Here is a 25116-nt window from a genome sequence, read left to right as displayed (position 1 = left end):
TCCCCAGTTGCTACTGCTTTTAAATAATGTCCCATTGTGCCAAGACACATGCTTCCCAACAGTGGGACTCTGTAGAGGGAATTCATAAAAGAGAATTTGAATTAAAATTTGATCCTTTTATTAAAATTCAACAGTTGAAACAAATCATTCATCTGATAGTAGCAATAACCTATTCCAACTAGCCTGTCCCAGGGCAGAAGTGGTATTATTTTTAAATCAGTGAGACAGCTTGGAATAAGATTGCTCATCTTTATTGTTTATGACAGGAGTCACAGAACTGAACAAATAAATTCATCTGTTTATTCTGTATCCAAACCTATGAGGTATTTGGATAACAAATTGACAGCCATAGCTTGGACGCTTTTGGTATCAGATGATTGTCCAACATTTTGCTGCAGTCAGAAATTCAATATAATTGGAGAAACCCAGGTAAATTTAGTAATATAATAATTATTTGGTAGCAAATTTTTCAGTGGAAACACTGAACATATAGAGATAAATTGTGCGGATCTTGAAGAAATTATCATGATTTTCATAAGCATTTAAGTATTTTGGGGATCCATGCTCACATTTCTCCCCTATTTTTAAAATATGAGAAAAACATAGCTGTCATGGCTCTGACGTGAGATATGAAATGGTCAAACTTCATTAAAGGTGGTAAACATTTTGACTGTCATAACTAGATCAATATAATCTTTTTTTTTTTAAAAAAAGGCTAATACTTGTTGATTTAAAGTACAGTCGTATTCAGGGAAAAAAAACCTACATAAAAGGTGTGACAGATATTGCAAGACCATGCAATATCTTTGGGTGAACATACTGTATTAAGTTTGTGAATGGTTTATGTACCATTGTTAGCCAAGGACTATATGCAACTCCAGGAGGGGGAAGTTTACCACAACTCCTCCAGGAACTAAAAACTGTGGGGGCTGATTAAGGCTAGTTGCTGAAACTGTAAACAACTCCAAAAAGGTATCAGAGACCAAGGGACAAAGAAGACACTTTTACTATAAAAGGCTGAGTTTAAACAAACTCAAGGCCTTCTTTTGATTCAGCAAACAGACAGGACTTTCTGCCCAAGGGGCCGGGGGGTCCCAATCCTTGTGGCAGCCCCTGGAGAAAGGTTAGCCACAGATGTTGGACCCAGTCAGACCTATTGGGGAAATCACAGTGAAGCACAGAGGGACTGCAAGCCTAAGCCTGCAGTCTCGAGAGACAGATTGATGCGAATCTCTGCCCGAGAGAGGTGACAGCTAGGAAGCCTGAAACTTTTATTGGGTGGGGGGGAGGACCACAAAGGAGTGGTTAACACTGAAAGAGTGACAAAATGTACCTTGTTATTCAACAGATCTGTTCCCTTTGTATGTATTCCAAATCATATCTGCTTATTTAGCAATAAACACAAAAGTTTACTAATTTTTACTCCAGTTATCACTGAACAGCCAATACAGCTGTAAGAGATCGAGGCACATTTTATTCTGGCACATGCATCAACGTAACTGTTAATGATGTTCCAAAATGTGAAAATGTGAAATTTTTATTACTGGTGAAGAACATAATTGACTTTCAGTTCCCAGGGTGAGTCTGCAGTATGAGCAGATAGAAAAATAGGCTTTGTTACAAGCATCAGACTTCATTAATTTATTAATATTCTCTGGAGATTAGCCACCCTTGTCATTCTGAATTTTTCTGTTTTGCAGCCCATCCTATTTGCTCCCCAAGTATCCCATCCCCCTTTTCCGTGCATTGTAGATTCTTCTGCTACAGGTGACTGAGGCAGTGTGGGAGCTTCCCTGAACCTAATTGTCTCAATGATGATTTTCAAATCTCATTTTAACTCTGTTTTTTCCTTCCAGCCTATGACTTCTAACCACTCTAATTTTTTTTGCGCTCAAAGATTCTCCGAAATGAGGACATTGTACCCTCTTTCAATGTACATCAACAGATGCTGCCTGAATGATGTATTAAAATCTATATAGTTTATTTGTGGTTTTGTGTATAGCTTGCAATTAACTATGAAAAATTCTAGGATCCTTTTCTATAAAAGACTGTGTGTGTGTGTGCGCGCACACACACACACACACACACACACACACACCACCCTTTCACTTTGATAGAAGTCAAAAACTGAGCAGTGAGACAAAAAAAGATTATAGGCCCAATTATGATCTCATTTCTAAAAAATGCAACTGAGACCAGAATTTGACCCAAGATGTTTTTTGTTATTGTTGTTTAAAACGTACTGTTTAAAATGCACCATATCCTAGGTACTTCCCTCTTAGAGTCACATGACTGGGGGCGAGTTGGTGAGAGAAGAGCCCTGATCAGAGCCAAGCATCTGTAACAGAGGACTCCCACAATGTTCTGGGTCAGGGTAGCAGAGCAGTGGTGAGGTTGGATAAAGACCAAGATAGAACCCCTTGCTCACCTCCCCTAGATCAGAACTCCGGCAGAGTGTAAATGCTCACCCGCACCATCCCAAGGCACCAGGTCACAATAACCCAGCATCTCCAAGAGAAAGAGCTGAAAGCCCCCAGGAGCAGAGACTCCAGCACAACAGAAGCTGGAGGTTAGAAGAGCCTCAGCTGGATCCCCAACATTACTTCACTCAACTAGGACTTAATCAGGCATTGGGTCCCAAGAACCCTTTCCACACAGTTATATGGGGTAGGAGGTGGACAGGCAGGTGCTTCTTAAGGTTGAGACAGTCACTGGGGACAGAGGGCAGCAATGAAGATCCAAGACAGGGAAGGGATCATGTTGGGGCGCACCCGCATTTCCAGACCTACACAGCTCCCAGAACCAGTGGTGACAGCAGAGTACATTTTATATTATGGATTCTGGACATTTTGTACTGTTTGTTGATTTTCCGACCTCCCCTCCCCCCCGCTTCCTCCACTCATCGCAATCCCTTCTCTGGCAGCCCTCCCAACCTGCCCTGCTCCACTCCATTCTTTCCTCTCTCTTCAGTGTTCACCTTCCCTTTCCTTTTCTCCTATTATCTTTGTTTATATAACCCCCCCTACCATTTCCCTCTCACTCGCCATTAATAAAAACACATTCACATAATGGTCATCACCTCGATCATTTATCTGTATGTTATATCCCTTTCCTCCCACCCATTTTTTGTTTCTGTGTTCATTAGATCCCAAGCTCTCAAGGATTAGGGACTGTCTCTTCCTATACTTTGTTTGTACACTGCCTGACACTCCTATACTTTGTTTGTACACTGCCTGACACAATGTTGTGCCAGTCCTGATTTAAAGCCTTTGGGCAGGAGCACAATGGAATAAGTAAATAATCAGAGTTTCACTGGAGAGTGCTATAGATGCATTATTCATCTAATAAACACAATTTCCAGGGACTTGCATAAATTGCTCTTTGTATGACAAGAAGAAATAATTACCAGGAGAATTTTTAGCAAAGTGGTCCAAAAATAGAGGGAACATTCAGCCATCTATGCGTAAGGGCTACAGTCACATACTGTACAGAAATGAACCTGCATTTTTCCTTTGACTCCCAAGGACAAGTTCTTCAGTTACAACTCTGCTCCTTAACAGAATTACAAAATAAAAGGCAAACAACCATTACTACGAATAAAGAACTACATCATTTCGGTTTTAGAGGTACCAAAGCAGGGATGGCAAGCAATAATAATGTAGATGGCACCTTTCCTTCTGTTCGAATGTGTAATTGAATCTGTAGCAAAAGCTTCTTTACTTATGCACTAATCTACAAAAACCTTTCTAAAGGACTTCACAAATCTATATAAATTTGCTAAACTACAGATTTTTTAGGCAATTCTGACATCAAACTAGAATGTAGCCTTTGAGCTTCAGACTAAATTGTAAAACATAACTCTACTCACAGGCTTCTTCAATAAACTCTTCCATAATTTCTACACTACGGATTGTTTTTATGTGACCAATATACGTGAATTTTGACAGACTTTAGTATGATCGCTTTTCGGAGTTTAAACTTTACAGTGGTTTACCAAATGGAGAAATATATTGGTTTTAATCTATTAAATAAATCTCTTCTGCATCAATCAAAGCGAAGCTCCGTGATATTTCTCTTGAAGTAAAATTTGACAAAAGAACATTTCCAGTGCAAGGAAAAGGGCTCTCTCTGCAGATTGCATTCACCTCATGCTTTTTTATTATTGATTCTCAAATATGACATTTCAAATATTTTGACATCTCACCATTAAATATTCATACCTAATCTTGACTCTCATCAACCACCCTAAGCTTCAAATCATATTAGGATTCTCATTAGGTTTTAGCATGACTACTGGTACAAGACACTATACTTACTCCCACTATTCCCAGGCCTGTCTAAATCCAGATCTAATGCTCCAGTATAGCAGATTCTTTGTGCAGTATGAATTAAAAGGTACAGAAGCATTATGTATGAAACACTCAAAAAATGTCACCCCAGAAACTTATTAGCTAGCATCCTAGAGGAAGAAACTTATGGCTAGATACCATGGATGTATATCATGCCCCCCCCAACATAAATCGGAGTTCTACAGCATCAGGATTTCACCCCATGGTGAGGAACACACTGTAAATGGATGTATAAAGTGTAGATTATTGTTATTTTATATATATATATATATTAATTTGCAATATTAGTGTTTAAAAGAAAACTTCATAAAGTGAGAGAGACAGAGATTGGACAATATCTTTGGGGACCTATGAGTGGGAGTTGTCTTTGTACCCCACTCTTCACCACAATCCATACATTCACACACACACAACAGCATAACAGTTTCATTTTCTTTATTATTATATGGTATTTTTCTCACTTCTTTTTCTTTCAGTAACCACAGTTATTGTTCATAAGCCTATTTCCACTAATGTATACTGTACCTTAATGCTCTCAAACACAGGGGAGCAGACCACAATTCCTGTACCAATGTTTAACCTATTGAATTAGATATTACGTAAAAGGCAGCCTCATTAAGACTGCTTTGCACAGTTCTGGCAGCACAAAGGAATGTTACAGCCAATGTAACTGCTAAGTAGAGGATTTCCCTTGTATAGGGGAATCCTCTAGTGGCAGAAGGCTGCTTTAGCAACCTCTATACTATCCTCTACCACAGAGCATTGGGTATGGCTACAAGGCTGGCATAACAAAGAGCTGCCCAGGGATCTACCTAATGGTCAGATGGCTCCAAGATCCTGAGGGTGCTAAAATATGCAGCCCAGGGCCTGGATCATGATTGATATACAGTTACATTTTATTTTCATAATGGAAATGTGCTTGTATGTTCAGTGATATTGCAGATATTCTGGATTTACTCACATACTAAAATTTCACTTTTAAAAAAATTAACATAACGTATTCTCGAGGTCTTTACAAGTTTAGTAACACTACTGCAATAGAAATGATCAAATTCCTGATGAAATGTCTCTAAATAATAGATTGATAGATTCCAAGACCAGAAGGGACCATTGTGATCATCTGGTCTAACCTCCTGTATAACAAAGGCCACGGAGCTTCCCCAAAATAATTCTTAGAGCAAATCTTTTAGAAAAACATCCAGTCTTGATTTGCACATTGTCAGTGATTGAGAATCCACCACAGCCCTTGTTAAATTGTTCCAACGGTTAATTGCTCTCACTGTTACAAATGTATGCCTTAGTTCCAGTATTAATTTGTTTACTTTCAGCTTTCCACCATTGGATCCTGTTATACCTTTTTCTGTTAAACTGAAGAGCCCATTATCAATATTAGTTCCCTGTGTAGGTACTTACAGACTGTAATCAAGTCATCCCACAGGGTATGTCTACACTACCTGCCGGATTGGCAAGTAGTGATCGAGCTATCGGGGATCGATGTATCGTGTCTTGTCTAGACGTGATACATCGATCCCCGAACGCACTCCCCGTCAACTCCAGAACTCCACCAGAGCGAGAGACGGAAGCAGAGTTGACGGGGGAGCAACGGCCATTGATCCCGCACCACGAGGATGCAAAGTCAGTCAATCTAAGTCGATCTAAGATACGTCAACTTCAGCTACGCTATTCTCATAGCTGAAGTTGCATATCTTAGATCGATTTCCCCCTCCCCCACCCCCGCCCAGTGTAGACCAGGCCTTAGCTTTCTCTATGTTAAGCTAAGTAGGATTGAACTCCTTGAGTCTACCACAATAAAGCTAGAAGATCTAAATGGCATTTCACTGCTTATAAGATTTTACTTTTTCAAAAATGCTATGATGTTCTTGCTAAGATATCAGTACACAAATGTGACAAACACACTGTGCATGTCTAAGTTATTAATGGATAAATGCAATTTAGTAACATTTAGGGTGCAAGGAGGTCACAGAGTCTCGACAGCATATCTGTACTACCTGCTTAGCATATGTTCCTTGTTTCTTATTAATCCTTTTTGAATATGCTTATGGTTAAACAGTAGCTCATGGTAATGGAGCAAAAAAAAGAGGATACCAATAATTAGATCTGTTACATGGAATATGGAAACTTTTACAGTCACGTTTTCAGAGAAGACTCACACAGCACAGACTAAATGAACTGATGTCACTTATTTTTGAGGAGTTTGGTTTTTGTTTTTTTCAAAAACATTCAAAATACTGTGATGCCTTAGAGAACAAACAAAATAGTGTGTGTGTGTGTGAGAGAGAGAGAGAGAGAAAGAGAGAGAGAGCGCGCGCGCCATAACTTCTTTATGTATTTAATGATACTTTCTGAAATTTAACAAGCCCAATCTCACAAATAAAGAGAAGCTATGTAATATTCTGCTAGATTTACTGTATTTTTTTACCTCAATTCTGGACAGCCCTAAGGCTGCAATTGCAACTCGAACACTGCTGCTCTCCAGTGTTCCTGTGACCTTTCTTCGCTTGTGTTCGAGAGCTGACATCTGCTGCTGTGCCGCAATGGCCAGAGCCTTCTCCCTAGCTTCATTAATCAATGGAATCTTCAGTTTTTCTTCAAGAATATCAGTGAGACCGCATTTCAAGCACAGAACTGGCTGCACCGCACTGTGACCTGCAATAAACAAAGCCATTTGTCAGCTGCTATTACAACTGTATGTCTTTTTTATTCAGTAGCCCAGAACACAAGCAAAAATATTACATTAAACTCTGAAGGTACTGAATTTAACAACGTAAGCTTTGCTATAATATTTTGAGTTTTAGACTAATTATAACTTACAACCAGGAAGAAGGACTGAAAACACAGACTGAAATCCAAATGGAAAGGTCATATTCATAATCAACAAAAAGGTATATTTTAACTAATTTTCTGTTCAGCTAATTAAATTTATGGGAGGAATAATTATCAACAATCTACTGAAGCTTTCATACTTCCCTTGTCACTGGGGTGTCAGAGGTCCTTACAAATTATAAAGTAAACCACAGTGAATATATATATCTTTCTACCTGTCCTTCCCAATCTGTATTGTTCCGATCACCCTCCTCCCATTTATTCATAAGTGTTGTTCTGATGGGAAGGTAGGTCAAAGTGATGGGATTCTGATATGAAGGGAGTAAAATTTGTGGTGGTTTCAGTATCTTCTGAAGGTGAATTCCACAGCTGTCTGTTAGTTACTGAGATCTCTCTCTCTCTCTCTCTCACACAGACACACACACACCCTCCTGCCTCTCTACTCCTATGGAACATATCTATAGTGGGAAGACATTCTGGAGAGTACGGCAATACATTTATTTATATTACCCTGGCACCCAAAGCCCCCAGCTAAAATTGGGGCCTTTCTGTGGTAGCACAGTACAAACACACAGTAAGGGACAATCCCCTTACCCCAAAGGGTTTACAATCTAACTAGGTAAAACAACCAGAAAGGGAGTTTTATCCTCATTTGACAGAGGAAGTGAGACACAGCAAGATTAAATAACTTGTCCAAGGTCACAGAGGAAATCTGTGCTAGAGCTGGGAATGGAACCCAGATCTCTAGTATCCCATTCCAGGTTTTATACACAAGACCACTCATGGGCTGTGCTGGTTGGCTCGAGGCCCCATAGAAGAGTGGGTTTTATGGTTGACATATGCCTCTTCACTGCTGTTCCGGCTTCACCTAAGTTCCATCACCACAATGAACAGCAGAGGCAGGAACAGCTCCTGATGGAATACTTAACCCAGACAGCAGGGTGTTTCAATAACGCATGGTCAATAATCTTATTGAGAGGAATGAAAGACAAGCAGCAGGAAGAATTGAGCTGCTGGGAAGAAGAATGGAGGAAAGTCTTGTAGTCTCACAGAAATGCATATCACAGAGTCATGCATTAGAGTGCTCAGCTTAAAGTGTTTTAGCATTTGCATGCCACCTGTGAATCTGTACCTCAAGTTTCAGCCTGATGTGCTTTAAAATGGCTGAGGTATAAACTCTTCAAATGCATCATTCTGAATTGAATAACTCACAAGTTATTAACATGGCAGGAACTGGCGCTGGGCAGAAAATACCAGTAAAAGCCTAGAGCTCACTATAAATGTTGTACTTTACTGCTATCATAATGACATCATCATTCTGAAACTCAGCACTCCCTGGCTACAGATGGGTCAGTTTGAGGGGCTACAAAGTGCTAAATCTTTTAAAAGGTACCTAATAGGAACAGTCATTGATACTGTAACGTCTGACATGACTTTCCCCTTATTTTTCACCTTTGGTTTCAATTTTTATATATTATAGTAGCGAATCTGACTGGCATTTATTTAGAGATAGTGAGTGGAAGAGCAAATTCTTTAGATAACTTGCCCAGAGGAAAGAAGGTCTCTGCATAGCTCATGTAAGCCATCAAGTTCACAGAGTGTGAAGAGGTCTTGAATTACCTACGGCTGTATGTGTTGTAGAACAAGGAGTGGGTGATGATTAACACACTTCCAAAGGCAGCAGAGAAATATACTCCTCACTATAATTAGAGGGCACCATCTCAGGAGTTTACAGCCCAAACTGCTGATTTTTCCTCACAAAAAATTGAATAGGTTTAAAAAACTATGTATTTTAAAGAGAGATGGGCCCAAAGCAATGGTTTAGAGATGGCTAAATACAGATGGTTACATTTCATCTTTCCTAAACTGATGTAATAAATGTTATATTTATCTTTGATTGTATTGCATTTAAAGGTGTCCTGTCTCCCACAGTCTCTTGGAGGCACATTATCCACATGAGAAATAGTCCCGTACTGACAGAGCTGTTCAGACCTCATTAAATAGCCATGCAAGACTGTGTCTGAATCACAACCCATGAAAGAAAGGTCACTTCCCAAATAACTGTCATTGCTTCAGATAATTTGCTGTGTGGATCTATATTCAGTGAACGAAGAGCTATAGAGACAATTACTTAAAGAATTACAGATTCTAAGTAAATACCTTTCCCTCTCTGACTATTGCCACCATAGATTCCCAGCCCATTAACAAGCAGAAACAACTCCTGAAGGAGGTGAATTTGGACAATACTAATTGAACAAAGTTGCAGGATTGCTCTCCAGAAGCTAGATCCAGAAGCTAAATTAAGGGTGTAATGAAATATCAAGGAAGTAATGCTGTATAAATGTAGGTAAGGACTTGTTTAGACGGTACACAAGTGCGCAACAGCTGGAGTGTAAATTCCGGTGTACACCAGCATGTCATTAAACTAACTGTCCATGAAGACCCTACTGGTGCTCACTAAAGTTCCCTAGTGCTAGCTGACATAGTATTGTTTGACTATGTTAACATGCCCTAGGGAACTTTTAGTGCACACCAACAGGGTCCTCACAGGCCAGTTAGTGAGAGACCCATTGGCGAACTCTAGAATTTGCACTACAGCTGATACACAACAATACACCATGTAGAGAAGCCATAAGGAACTCAAAGTAGGAGCCTTACATATTTCTTTGACTGAGATATTTCTGAGACATGCGGAGACATTTTGGCTGTACAGTAGTTCATTGTTCTCCAAGAAATACAGGTTGCAGATTACACATCAGGACATCATAAATGTGTATACAAAGTGCCAATATTTCATATCTCGGAAAGTTCTAAGACAAGCAAAAGATGCTTGTACTGGTTCAAGTAGTGTCAAACTACTGCTGCAGTACTACAAGATTGAGGCATCTTGGAAAGTAGATATAGAAAAATATTGATATGGCCAAGCTGAAAATTTACTCTAGTTTACTTGCAGAGACATACCAGGTTAGGAGGCTTGCAAGCCACCTCTAATTTGAAAAATGTCTGGGCAGCAAAAAACAAAACAAAACAAAACCAATCTATACCATATGACTAAAGGAATAATTTTAGATCATGTTTGTTTTGCAATGTCTTTCTAAGGCTCGTTCCATTGTAAAATGGCTCATTTTTCATACTGTATTTATTTTCCCTCCCCTAAGTGCCAGAGAGCTCAACGCACTATAAAGGATGATGTTTTCCCAAATCATTTTTTCCTCCTTTCATTTACTCTACCTTTTAAAGTACTGCTAATGCGCAGAACATTTGGACTATCCATCGGAAGCAAGCCTGAAGGCAAAGGTATGCCACATGTTCCCTCTACCAGGTAAACAAATTCTCCAACCTGAAACACAGGAGCATACGCATTTCAATTCAGAGAGCAATTCATGCAGAACAAATTATAAACCATTAAAACAAACAAAAGAAAAACTATTCTAGTAATACAGAAGATCTGACTTATATAAGTGGTTCATATATTCTGAAGAGCCTTTATTTTAAAACTGCTTTTTTAAAGAAGAAAATGAACATATTACAAAAAACCCTATAAGTAACTGTAAGGGTGAAAATTAAACTTGCAAAATCAAATAATTTCAGAATCAAAGTTTCTATAGCGTTAGGGGACTGTAGAGCCCCCATACAGACCGCACCCATAGGCGCTCCTGTGTTCCCGCGTGAGGCACCTTTATGCTTCTTGTTTTGAATGTTATGTTAGTATGTTTCGTGTTTTCCAACAGTAAGGGGAGCCATGGTTGAGCATGTCTCGGTACATGCATAGCCTAGAGCAGAGGTAGCAATTATTTTTTGTCAAGGTCCAAATTTCTTTGTCAAGGTCCAGGTCCAGACTCAAGAGAAAATAATAAAAAACAACAATAATGATAATAATAATAAGTAAATAAAAAGATTTCGGGGTCTGTTCAAAAGTGTCTGGTGGTCTGGATTTGGCCTGCAGTTCGCCTATTGACTACTGCTAGCCTAGAGTATATATGTGTGTGAACAGCTTCTCTGTGTGGTGGAGTGGTGACAGATTCTAGACAGAGGAAAAGGTTCATCTAGCTGTAGCCAGAATACCTCTCTGGACCACCCAGCAAGTAGTGAGATTTGATTTACTTGCTGTAATTCTAGCCTAGGATCACATATTTAGATCCTGTTGTAATTTTCAGTAAATTGTTAAAACTACCTGGCCTCTCTGAAATTTGACTGCATTGCTCTGGGAGATGGACAATTCATAACAATAGTTCAGTTCTTTTTAACTCATCCCACTACAGTTAAATGCCTGAGCTAGGATACCATGAGCCACAAATGAGATAGACAAAAAAGTATATACTGATCATATGCAGTAGCCATTTTTAAAACCTCTATAATCAGTTGTTCTAAACAAATAGAGTAACAGCCTGCATAGTTCACATTTAAAGATGAAACAGTTTACATTATTTCAAACTACATAATTTAAATATTTTGTAAAGTTTAAAGCAGCTCAGCTATTTGGTAAAAAACATTTGAACCAGTAACATTTTGTTAGCCAATTCATAGTTCTCTAGTGAAAAACGAGTGGGGGTGAAAGTGGGCTAGTTACATGTTTGGACTGTCCTTTAATGTTACTAAACATTTTCTACTTATTTTCTTTTAAATTCAAACCATCACTAATTGAGGGAGTTAAGTTAAGAAACTAATCTGATTTCTAGAGTTATGCCAAAATCACTGATGACAACATTGCACAAACAAGAAAGTAAACAGAAATGTTATCTAGGGAGAAATAAAGGGGCAATAAGTTTTACGAAAATGGAAAGGACATATCCACTGATGAACAAATGGTATTTCAAACTGTTGAGAAGGCATAATAAAGAATAAATACAATAAAATGCATGTTAAACTACTTGTGTACAGTACCCTAGACTGTAGGGACTAGATACCAAAAAACCAAACAAAAAGAATGGTTCAAGGTGGTGTAAATTACACCTCCAAGCAACAATACGTTCCATGTTGCTGAGGAGAATTCACATCAGCAGAGAGCAGGCAATGTTACCCTCATAATTTCTGCTTTGGGGGTAGCTTACTTCCACCAAAGTTCCATACAGTAGGAATCTATAAACACATTCCTACTGCTTTAGTGACCTCCCCTTACTCCTTCACCTCCTTAAGCTAACACCACCCACTTCTTTGGACTGCCCTGGCCTTTAGTGGCCACGCATGCCAGCAAAAGGAGTATGTAGTCATCTCATATGGCCATTGTCAACCACTAACAAATTATTTGCCACTACAGGCCTCCACCAAGCTTTATACAAGCAAAATCTGTGGGAATCTGTTTAGGAATGGTATGGTTCAGATTGGTTGTTTACTCTTGGCAGGCAGCAATGAAAAAAAAAAAAAGACTTATTTAGGTCAGTTGGTCCATCCCTCCGCTGCCAATGCTTCCTGCAGAATGGGCTAAGTGACCTAAAATAAGTCTGTTTTTCATTTTACCTTTACTCACTGCTTTGTAGGAGATTTTTTTCACTCTAGAGCTAAAAATATAGCGTTTATAAGTTTTCTAACTTAGTAAAAAGAGAATTATTCAAATTCCATGGCATTTATCTCCCTTTCCTTGGTTTAAGAGCTCAAACACTTCTTTCTTGAGGGGAGTATAAAACCCATGGCAAAACTTGTGTACCACCCACAAATTAATTACCACCCTGGGGAACCAATTTAAACAGAAATTATTCCCTTTCGAGACAATGTTATGGCTCCATAAGGTCCCTGTAAAAGCTCTTGGCATACACAACTAGTTTTATAAAAGTACCAGTTGCTAAGGCACCACTCTATTATCACTTTTTCTCTGTCAATTATACCAACATACTTATGTTTAAAAAGAAGCTTTCTCAATTCAAAACTTGGTTTGACAAGATCTGAAAGTGTTGATTTCCAAGAGCTGTAAGGCCAATTTTCTTTTTGCTCAGGCTTTTCCTGATGTTGCAGAATGGTCAGGAGGAATCTTGTTTATGGTGTTTTGGGAAGTTTAGTGAATAGTCTAAATTTTTGAGTGCTTAATTTTGTAGCCTTAATTTTTTTTTTTAAGTTTTTGTATGAAAACTTCCAAGATTTTAAAGACAAATTCAATCCTGTGGAACAATATTGACAGCTATTTGGTAGACAGTAAAGGAATGCTGGAAATCAAGAATACTGATGTATTTCCCTGACTTCTGGACAGGAATGTGATCTAGAGCTCACAGTCAGCCTTGTCATGCATATAGATTTGGCATATTTAATCCCCTCATCAAATCTCAAATCCTTGATTCAAAGCACGGAGATGCTAATGTTCTTTAAAAAAAATGGTTGGGAAAAAATAATTCTGAAAAAACTGTTTCTCTCTAGCTTCATACTCAGAAATGGTTGCATGTATTTTGCTGAAACTTTACCAAAAAAAAATAGCACAAGGTAGAGAGAAAGCATGAAAACTTCAACCCAAATGGTTAAAATTTGGCAGTTATAAAGCAACTGGGAACATGGGTTTATAATGGTACATTTGGTAGCACAACCAGCTGTGTCTTTAAGTGCTACATCTTCTCAAAGAAAAAAGAGTAGATGGAAGGTGATTGATGGAGGAAACAATAGATAATCACTGAGTTCCTATTCATTTCCTGTGGCAGCTAGAAGGAAATAAGTGGCAGTTGGGACTGAGCCCTTCATATATGCTTGGCCGGGAGACACAAGATGTAAGTAGGGTATGCGCACAGCCCCAGTGAACATTACTCTTCCTACATTCTGAGCCTGCACACCTGAAGTGAGCACACTACCTACTGTGCGGACCCTGCAAGAACTCTAAAAGGAGTACAGATAAAGCAAATTTTCTGTGTTTCATCAAGACAATCTAATTCTGTTCACAACCTTTTGGAAATACCAGTTGATGATTTCCAAGAGAATTTAAAGCTCTACATGAAAGAAGTCTTTAAATTGCACAGGAAGGGGGAAAGATAGTGAACCTTCTCCCTCCACAAGATATTTAGGCGGAGAAGGCCTGGACTTTCTAATCACTACACTTTTACAACTATAACTTTATAATGATTATTAGTTGCTTAAATAAAGAGTTGGCATGTGAACCAACCCCCAGAAATGAAGATCTAGTACTAAAGGCCGCCTCATTAATTCACTGTGTCAGGCAATACATTTTTTTTCCCCACAACGCCTCGTGAAAAAAAAATCTACATTAATATCTGAAGGACATGTCAGAGCCTCAATTTTTCTTCTAAATAGCAAGAAGAATATTAAAAATGAACCACTTAAGTTTTTAAGAAGTGTTGTTATAATAAGTAAGTTAAACTTTCATTGTCATTTCAAAAGACCACTACAGTGCCAACAGAGAGGTAAACAAAGAGGTATTTTCAGAGTTTAAAAAGCATCATGCCTAGCTGTTCCAATGGCTGTGGTAGCATATGAGAGGAAAGACGGATTCTGAAACAAGCTAGACTCTTGCTACTGGGTCTTGTTCAACATGAAAGCATCAAAGATGTGATGATAGATGGCAACTGCAGGCAGACTTTGGTGAGAATTCTTGCTCTAGAGAATAGTCACCACTGTAATAACTGATACCTTATACTCATCTCCATAACAGGCAAGTAATAGAGTGGCCATGAATGAGGTGACTGAGTAAGACTAGGTGGAGCAAAGTTCGCATTGTATACCTAGGTATACATCACCTAAATGAAGAGACTTGATCTTTACATGACTTCTCTTTAAATTACGGTTTAGGCAAATCAAGAGAAAGTAACAGCAGAGGAAGTAAAAGCAGCTTATATAAACCACCCATTCAACGATCTTAGATATGTATGTTAGAGTATGCCGAGTCATTACACTACTTGAATCTATTTCCTTATAACTATCCTTACACTTCTTGTCAACTGTCTGTAATTGACCATCTTGATTATCACTACAAAAGTTTTTTTCCTGCTGCTAACAGGTCATCTTAATTAATTAGCCTCTTAGAGCTGGTATGGCATCTTCTCTGTATGTAAATATATATTCTTCTCCTATGTTCCATTCTGTGCATCCGATGAAGTGGGCTGTAGCCCACGAAAGCTTATGCTCAAATAAATGAGTTGGTCTCTAAGGTGCCACAAGTACTCCTGTTCTTTTTACGGATAGACTAACACGGCTGCTCCTCTGAAATATGTTAGAAAGATGACTGAGCAAAACTTGGACAGAAACATAAGGTCAAGAATCTGTTATCTGATTATGGGGGTTGCCAGCTCATGCCAAAGGCCCAGGGCCTCACTGAACACTGACAAATGTATAGCTGGAAACCAGTCTGGCTTACCTGTGTGGTTAGCATAGTTAAAATAAATATTAGTGCCATAAGAATGTGTTTAGTATTTAGACTTAAAGGAAAGCTTGTAGGATGCTGCATGTATTAATCTACTTCTAATATCCGCATGCCATGGTATAAAGTTATACTGAGTGTTGCATTGTAAACCTCTGTAATTGTGTAACTCACCAAACAGGAAAAGAAGCAATAATTAAGGTAAAGTGTTCATCCTTCATACAAGATGGCCCACTGAATGCAAATGAGTCATTGTGTAACACCAAAGTACAGAGACCCTGTTGATCGCATTCGTCTCTGCCTCCAGGAAAGAGAGGCCTGCTTATGAACTCATCCCATCAGCTTTTATTCTGGGGTGAAGGGGGATAAAAATCCCTGACAAGGAGAAACGTGGCCTCTTTATGCTGTCTGGACTCTGAGGGGCAAAGATTCCTAAACATAAGCAAGAAATCCTCATGCTGTTTGGCATGGGTCAGCCCTAAAGAACATATAGAGCTGCTTATTATAGAAGTGTATATTACCTTTTTAAATCTAAGACTGCAATTCATTTGCATATGTTTGCTGTTTTAACTTTGTAAATGTCTCTCTCATTTCTTTTCTTAGTTAATAAATGTTTAGTTACTTTATTTCAGGACTGTCTATAGGTCGTCTTTGGTTTAAGATCTGAGTACAATTGACAAGGGGTAAGTGACAGATGCTTTGGGACTGAGAAAAACCTGAACATTGTTGTGATTTTTGATGTAAAGTAACCATCTATCTAATAGTTCAGCCTGCCTGGGTGGCAAGATACACTGCAATGCCCAAGGGGACTGTCTGTGACTCCACAGTAAGACTGTTACAGTGATTTAGGAGTTCACACCTGTTATTGGGTTGGTGAAATTACAGAACATACAACCAGTTTAGAGTTCCTGCCCTGCTTTTCGACAGTCTGCCCTGAGGTTGGCACTCTGGGTCGTGAGCCACTCCAGACAGCGTGACGGGGTAACAGTACATGTTCAACATAGAGTTTCAGGACAGTTACGCTTCCATCTACTACCCCACCAATGTCTCACACACTTAATGTAAAGGAATGCCCCCTATAGGGGAGGAGACTAGTTTAGTTTCCGTGGTCATTCAAAATTTGACTTATCTGGTGAGGCTGCCAAGCAGTGTCAACTGTAGTACTGATTGTTAATGGTTTAAATAATAAGTAGGGCTATCAATTAATCGCAGTTAATTCACGTGATTAATCAATCACGATTAATCACAGTTTTAATCAAATTGTTAAACAACAGAATACCAATTAAAATTTATTAACTATTTTTGGATGTTTTTCTACATTTTCAAATATATTGATTTAAATTACAACACATAATACAAAGTGTACAGTGCTCACTTTATATTATTATTTTATTACAAATACTTGCACAGTAAAAATGGTGAGTATTTTTCAATTCACCTCATACAAATACAAGTACTGTAGTCCAATCTTTTTTATCATGAAAGTGGAAATTACAAATGTAGATTTTTTTTTGTTACATAACTGCACTCAAATACAAAACAAAAACTTTAGAGCCTACAAGTCCACTCAGTCTTAATTCTTCTTCAGCTAATCGCTAAAACAAACAAGTTTGTTTATATTTACAGGAGATAACGCTGCCAGCTTCTTATTTACAACATCAACTGAAAGTGAGAACAGGCATTCGCACAGCACTTTTGTAGCCAGCATTGCAAGGTATTTACGTGCCAAACATTTGTATGCCCCTTCATGCTTTGGCTACCATTCGAGAGGACATGCTTCCATGCTGATGATGCTCTTTAAAAAATTAATGCGTTAATTAAATTTGTGTCTGAAATCCTTGGGGGACAATAGTATGTCTCCTTCTCTGTTTTACCCGCATTCTGCCATATATTTCATACTATAGCAGTCTCGGATGATGACCCAGCACGTGTTCATTTTAAGAACTTTCACCGTAGATTTGAGAAAACGCAAAGAAGGTACCAAATGTGAGTCTTCTAAAGATAGTGACAGCACTCTACCCAAAGTTTAAGAATCTGAAGTGCCTTCCAAAATCTGAGAGGGACAAGATGTGGCTCATGCTTTCAGAAGTCTTTAAAAAGCAACAGTTGGATGTGGAAACTACAGAACCCGAACCATTAAAAAAGAAAATCAACCTTCGGTAGGGTGATTATATTTCCCTATGCTGAATACGAGACACATGATAAAATTACTCATATTCAAGCGAGTTCGACAGCAATTAATCAGAACTATGCAATACAAATATTCAGATTAACATCAAGTTGACTGAGCCCCTGTTAAAAAGAAATACTGCGTAGTTGGATTCTTTTTTATTTACCTTCATATCTTTTAGGCTTTAGGGTTCACATGGGGAGAGGCCACACACACACACACACACACACTCCTGTACACCTCTCCTACACAGAGGGGGTGACTGACCTACCCAACCCTCCCTGCCCAGTGCTCTCTGCCCTCCATGCTTGGCTAGAGCCCCAGGACAGACCCGCCTCTCCTGGTACCTGGCACTGTGTCTTCCTGAGGCAACACACAGGGTCCCATGCCCCCCCCCATCAGATTTCTGTCAGGGTTCACACCAGAACGTGCCCAGCAGCAGCCTTTCGGCACTGTGTTGGAGGGAAGGGATGGGAGCTGCTTCCAGCCCAGGGAAGGAAGGGCAGTGGGGAGGGATGACCTGGCTCCTGTCTTTGCAGAGCTCATCTCTCCCCCCACCCCACTCCCCTGTGGCTGGAAGCAGCTTGTCCATTCCTGCCCGCACAGTGTAGAAAGGCAGCTAACACCTCCAGGCTGCTGGTGGCCACGGACATAAGCCAGCCACCTATGGCTATAGCACGGGCAGGAAGGGGCTAAGCCGTAAGGATGCATTGTGCACCAGGGCCCAGGGAACTTGACTGCAGGGGCTTCAGCTGCCTGAGATCCTGGCCAGAGAGGTGGTTCAGCAGGGGAGGGTGCCTAGGAACAGAGCAGCCCCAAACTCCCTTGGGTAGGACCCAGGGCAGTGGGGGAAAGAGGCAAAGAAGGTGCTAAGCCCCTGTCCTGGGAGCGGCTGTGGAGCCTGCAGGTATGAGTTGGGAAAAGGATGGAAATCACTCCTCCTCTCCCACTCCAGAGTTTAGCTGAGGGGCAGAGAAGCTCCCCTGTGCCAGCGCTGTGTGCGGCTTTGGCACAGGCAGGGCTTGGCTTCTGGCCAGCGGCCCGGGCTGGAGGGTCTTGGTCTTTCACGGGGTGCCGGCCCAGCCACAGGCAGTGGGGGGAGGAAGGAGTCTGCCGGCCAAGCTGTTCTCTGCACAACACTAGGAGCAGGATGCACCCTGCTGTGGGGGGATATGGAAGAGCTGCAGGGCTGGAGGGGGTGAAGGGGCAAAACAGGAATTAGACAGCGAGAGGGGAAGCATGTAAAGGGCTGATGGGTGGGCAGAAGAGGCGACACATAACTGGCTGCTGCCTGGCACCTGCCCGCACTCACCAGCTACTGAAGCTTATTGCGTGCAGCAAGTGCTGTATGAAACAGCACACAGCGGGGGCTGTGCTGACGGACCAGCAGGGGGAGCGACCGGCCGTGCAGTTTTGCCCCGTCACCAGCTTTGCACAACCATCCCCATCATCGGCCACTGGACTCCCTACTCACCACTGGTGGGCGGGCGGCTGGCGAGGAGGGATCCGGCCACCAGTACTGATGGGGGTAGTCAGAAAATATGGGACAATTAGTCCGTTTTTAAGAAAAAGTTGGGACACCTGCATGAGGGCTTAAATATAGGACTGTCCCTTAAAAATGGGACATCTGGTCACCCTACTTATCATAAACCAAACAGACATCAGCTGGTGATAAACTTTGTGTCGCTACTCATCTAAAAAACTTAAACCAGTTACCTACAGATGAAATGTGGTATATCCTGTCAATGTCCAACTCCCATAGCTTTCCACTCCACTCAGAAATAAAATGTTAATATACTGAAAAAAATTCTACCATTAACATCAAAATAAACAGCTAAATATTCAAATCTCAATGCCTAAACTGCAGCCCCAAAATATTATGTACACAAACAAATACATATTTATGAATATAACTTGTAATTATTACCCACAACAGCATATGCACAACTCCCAATTTTGTACACGTTACCCATTTTGCACAAACAAACTGAGGCATGCACTTGGCAGGCACAGCTTAGGTGCAAAGTTTTACAAATGTCATAACTGTTGTATATGTCATTAACGATGTTAAGATATAAAGACATTGACAGAACACACTTTCTATTCTTACCAGGTCATTGACCAGAACGATGGTGCAATAGCGCTTTTCCAGATTAAAAGGAAGAAAGTAAAGATCCAGGTTTGCAGAACTTCTCCCTTCTAAGTACAGTGTGCACATTGGACTGAAGAACTCTTGTAGGTGATTGAATCGATTAACTGCCAAAACATGATTTAAGGGTTGTTTATACACAGTAACAAAGCTGGTAAAGGCTAAAGTACCTGTTCCAATATAAAAACATAGCAAGCTATAATAGCATGCCCTAAGAACTAGTATTTAAGGCGCTCTCAAATCACAAAAACAGTAAAACTGCATGCTATACAAAAGTTACATAAACAAATTATGCTAATTCATTCCTTTCATACTTGCCAAGCCTATGCATACAAATGAATACACACCTTTTTAACTGCACAGCCCAGAAAGAGCAAGACTATGTTGGATAAACTACCACTCTATATTCACAAAAAATAAAATCTTCCGAGATGTACAGTAGATATGTAAATTACTCCTGCTAGAGGCAAGGATACTGCTTTAGACTTTTTTAAACTAATATGATTGCTCCCTCAACGAGACTAGCTGCATGACAATATGAAACTGGGAAATCCTCAAGCATGCACAGAAATTAAAATGTGCATGTTTGCTTTTGATGGACAGCATTTTAAGCTCGTTGAAGACTATGATGACAACATACAATACACAATGTAATGTGTAATAATTGTTGCATTTTCAAAAATAACACAAATGATTAGATGGTCTTTCAATACTTGACACAAATGAAGCTCTTTCCCCAGCTAGCAATGATTTCATTAATCAGGTCTAGAACACTCAATTCATGCTCCATTCTGATTGTTTTCCTTATTCTTGTTTCATAATGGCAATATTTATAGTATATTCAGTGCTCTTCAGGTGGTTCAAGTATTTTAAAAGATTACCTGAAAAGAATTTTTAAAAAATCAGGCTAGAATGTCAACAAGACTGCTTTGGATATCTGACATATTTCAGACTCGGTGACATATCAGCTCAACAACTACAAAAGACTGAACTTAATCATCTCCTCCATAAGACATCCCCTTATATGTTGGATGTGAGGGGTGAATCGGACACAGCCAAGTACCCTTAAAATCTCTTTAGCCCAGAAAATTTAAACATTTAACATGCTGATCTGATGCATACATTCTGGTCATAAAGAATGCGTAAAGTCCAATTTTCATTCAAGCTTAGCCACCTCAACTCTCCAAGGCAATGAACTGATTAGAGGCCAGATGTGAAAATGGAGCCAAAACAAAACAAATGGGTCAGAGATAGCACTGATACACATGGTGACAGCTCATTTAGGAACAAATCAGTACTGAAAGATGACCTCTAGAAAAAAGTGGCTGATGCAAGAAACCAAAATCAAACAGAAACCACACACACATCACTTTTTTCCCATAACAACAATGCAAATAAAACAATCTCACTATCCTAAAGTACAGGGCCGTCCTTAGGATTTATGGGGCCGTATGCAGTATTATTAAACTGGTGCCCCTATGCCCAACGGCAGCCCGAGCTTGCAGCCCAGGGGTGGTGGGGAGGGGTGAGGGAGCAAGGGATACCAAGATGCCCAGACTGCCTCACGGTGGCACAGTTCCACGCAGAGACCCCCGTACCCTCTCCCTCATGCAGAACGTGCAGTACCGACGCATTCAGCTCTGTGAATATGGCCCCTGCCTAAGGACACTGCAGTGCACGCTGGGTGTGTGGGAGCCAACCTGCTGTCATGGGCGGTGGACGAAGCTGCTGCTTGGGGTGGCTAGCTCCCCAGCTCGCCTCTTCTGCCTGTGGCCCTGTCCATACTCCACCCTTGCTCCACCCCAGGCCCCGCCCCACTCCGCCCAGGCCCCACCCTCTCCCCACTGCCTCCCTTTTCTCTTCCCTCCCCTATTCTGCTCACCCCCTCCCAGCCAAATCCATGAACCCAAATGAAGCAAATGACATTTGAAAAAAAACAAACAAACCACTCTTCGGCAATTTCTTTCTAAAGAAAATGGAGCATGTTTTCCATTGCATGCCAGATGGTGAAGACTGGACATGCAGAAGGTACCTAATTAAAAGCACTAAACTTGGGAATAAAAAATGTCAGTCGCAGTTTTTTTGATATGCCCTGAAGTTTGTCAGAGATTAATTTGCAAAAACTCTGCAGTAAGGGCGAGTCAGCTGTCTTGCTGAATACAACATTAAATATTATGGAATATATGATGCAGCTCTTCTCTGTTTTACATTTTCTTAATCAGTATTTCTAAGCTGATTTTATATTTTAAATGTACTCTTAATTTAACTCACTGAAACAAAGACATTATTTTAAATTAATCAGTCACAGAGGTTTAGTGTATTCATAACAATGTTCATTGTATTTAGAAAAAGGGAACACTAATTTACTTTGTGTGATCTCCATAACAATAGACATGTTTATGACATTTCACTAACTTTAAAAAATATGTTTCCAAAGCTTTTAGGCATAACAAAGGATTTTATATCTTACTAGGTACTGATTTTGCTGGAAGGGTCTCTTAAAACTAGTTCATCAGATAGTCAGAAGTAAAGAAAGAGAAACTCGTTTGTCCAGTTATCTGGAAGGAAAGGGGTGTTGTCCCTTTAAGAGCTCTCTTCAAGGGTGGGGGAAAAGAGGGAGGAAAGAAACAGATGAACAGAAAGGACAGGAAGACTTTGAAAGCAAGTTTTTTTTACTATACTAATTAAAATTAAAATGTGTATGTTAGATAAGGGTGTTCTTTTGAAGGATTTATTTTAAAAACTATATGCCTGAAGATCCAAGCATTTAAGGCTAAAGATGATTGTACATCTAAAAATCTATACAAGGAGATTTTAGAGATGTGATTTTATAATCTTCACCAACTCAGTAATGAAATATTTTAAAGCAAATTTTAAACTAAGGTCCTGTAGACTAACATGTTCTGAGTAAATATTACAGTCATACACAACTGTTTTTGTCAGTAAAGTCAGAAACTGACAGTATATACCTGGGGATTGGGAAATGCCTGTTGAATGGCTTCATTACCCCTTGAATGGCTCTTTAACAGTCAACATTGTGCTAATAGGTCTGGCAGGCTGGAAGGCTTTTTCACTTTTAAGTTACTAGATCCCCTCCAGAGTAAAAGTCACCAGGCTGCAGCAGCTAGCTGTGGGAGCCTGCAGGGTCTGAACAGGGATAGGAAGATCTGGGAGGGTGGACACTAAGGCCTTGTCTACACTACAAGACTATTTCGAATCTACTTAAGTCGAATTTGTGGATTCGACCTTATGAAGTCGAATTTGTGTATCCACACTAAATACACTAATTCGAACTTCTGAGTCCACATTAACGGGGCCGGCGTCGACTTTCGAAGCGGTGCACTGTGGGAAGCTATCCCACAGTTCCCGCAGTCCCCGCTGCCCATTGGAATGCTGGGTAGAGCTCGCAATGCCTGCTGGGGGAAAAAATGTGTCGAGGGCGGTTTTGGGATACTGTCGTCATTGAACCGTCAATCACGCCCTCCCTCCCTGAAAGCGCCGGCGGGAAATCTGATCGCGCCCTTCTCTGGTCGGTTACAGCGCGGACGCCACAGCACTGCGAGCATGGAGCCCGCTGCGATCATCGCTGCACTTATGGCCGTTGTCAACTCCTCGCACCTTATCGTCCACCTCTTCCACAGTCAGCTGCTGAGAAATCGGGCGAGGAGGCTCCGGCAGCGCGGTGAGGAGAGTGGTGCAGGCCTCTCACAAAGCAGGGTACGCCGCGCCGTGGAGATCATGGTGGCAATGGGTCAAGTTCATGGTGTGGAACGGGGATTCTGGGCCCGGGAAACAAGCACGGACTGGTGGGACCGCATAGTGCTGCAGGTCTGGGATGAAACAGAGTGGCTGCGAAACTTCAGGATGCGTAAGGGCACTTTCCTTGAACTGTGTGACTTGCTGTCCCCTGCCCTGAAGCGCCAGGACACACGGATGCGAGCAGCCCTGAGTGTGCAGAAGCGAGTGGCCATAGCCCTCTGGAAACTTGCCACGCCAGACAGCTACCGGTCAGTAGCGAACCACTTTGGCGTGGGCAAATCTACCGTGGGGGTTGCTGTGATTCAAGTAGCCCACGCAATCGTTGAGCAACTGCTCTCAAAGGTAGTGACTCTCGGAAACGTCCAGGTCGTCATAGATGGCTTCGCCGTGATGGGATTCCCAAACTGCGGTGGGGCTATAGATGGGACTCACATCCCTATCCTGGCACCAGCCCACCAGGCCAGCGAGTACATTAACTGAAAGGGCTACTTTTCAATGGTGCTGCAAGCACTGGTGGACCATAGGGGACGTTTTACCAACATCTTCGTCGGGTGGGCGGGCAAGGTTCATGACGCGCGTGTGTTCAGGAACTCTGGTCTGTTTAGACGCCTCCAGGCAGGTACTTTCTTCCCGGACCACAAACTAACGGTTGGGCATGTGCAGATGCCTACAGTGATCCTCGGGGACCCGGCCTACCCGCTAATGCCCTGGCTCATGAAGCCCTATACAGGCGCCTTGGACAGTGAGAAGGAACTCTTCAACTACCGGCTGAGCAAGTGCAGAATGGTCATGGAGTGTGCTTTCGGACGTCTCAAGGGGAGATGGCGGAGCTTACTGACTCGCTCGGACATCAGCAAAAAGAATATCCCCGTAGATATTGCTGCTTGCTGTGTTCTCCACAATCTCTGTGAGAGCAAGGGCGAGACCTTTTTTGCCGGATGGGAGGTTGAGGCAAATCGCCTGGCTGCTGTTTACGATCAGCCAGACACCCGTGCCGAGAGAATATCCCAGCGGGAAGCGCTGTGCATCCGGGAGGCTTTGAAAGCTAGTTTCCTCGCAGAGCAGGGTAACCTGTGACTGTCCACTTGATTTTAAGAGAGCCTGATCATGGGCCTGTGTCTGTATGTGTCGAGTTAGATCTGAGCTCACAAACCCGGTTCTCCAAGTTTCCCCCACTTCCAAAGCACGTTTTAAAACTAATGAAATGTAACAGTAATTAATAATAAATCTTTCGTTGACTTTGCATTTCTGTTCCTGGGTTGAAACATGGAAGCATACTGTGCTGGGTTCGGTGTGCACTGATGTACAGACCGCTTGTCCAATACAGGACGGACAGCCTCCTGCTCCTACATAGGTCTGTGGGGTGGGGGACGGTTTACAGTGGTTGTGCATGTAGGGGTGGGTTTGCAGGAATGGGTGGGTTTGCAGGAAGGGGCGAGGGGTGCCATCTTTGGATAGGGGTTTGCATGACGGCTGTGGGCTGTGGGTTTGGGCGTTGGAAGGGGTGAGGGGTGTGGGGGAAGGGTGAGTATCTGTCCCTGGATGAGGGCTCTTTTTG

The 25116-nt window shown here is 41.2% G+C and overlaps 1 protein-coding gene across 2 annotated transcripts in view; it reads right to left on the bottom strand.

Annotated features, from left to right (window-relative positions):
* CFAP47 (cilia and flagella associated protein 47) overlaps window positions 1-25116 on the bottom strand; it is a 647660-nt gene that overhangs the window by 353701 nt on the left and 268843 nt on the right. For both annotated transcript variants that reach the window (XM_045022903.1, XM_045023700.1), the window contains 3 exons: window positions 19761-19906; window positions 10425-10533; window positions 6790-7016 (listed from right to left, as the gene is read on the bottom strand). In XM_045022903.1, coding sequence (XP_044878838.1) covers window positions 6790-7016; window positions 10425-10533; window positions 19761-19906 — 482 coding nt within the window. The remainder of the gene's footprint in view (window positions 1-6789; window positions 7017-10424; window positions 10534-19760; window positions 19907-25116) is intronic.

This window comes from Mauremys mutica, chromosome 1 (genome assembly GCF_020497125.1).
Source record: "Mauremys mutica isolate MM-2020 ecotype Southern chromosome 1, ASM2049712v1, whole genome shotgun sequence".
Lineage (NCBI taxonomy): Eukaryota > Metazoa > Chordata > Testudines > Geoemydidae > Mauremys > Mauremys mutica.
This window is presented reverse-complemented; position numbering and strand designations above follow the sequence as displayed.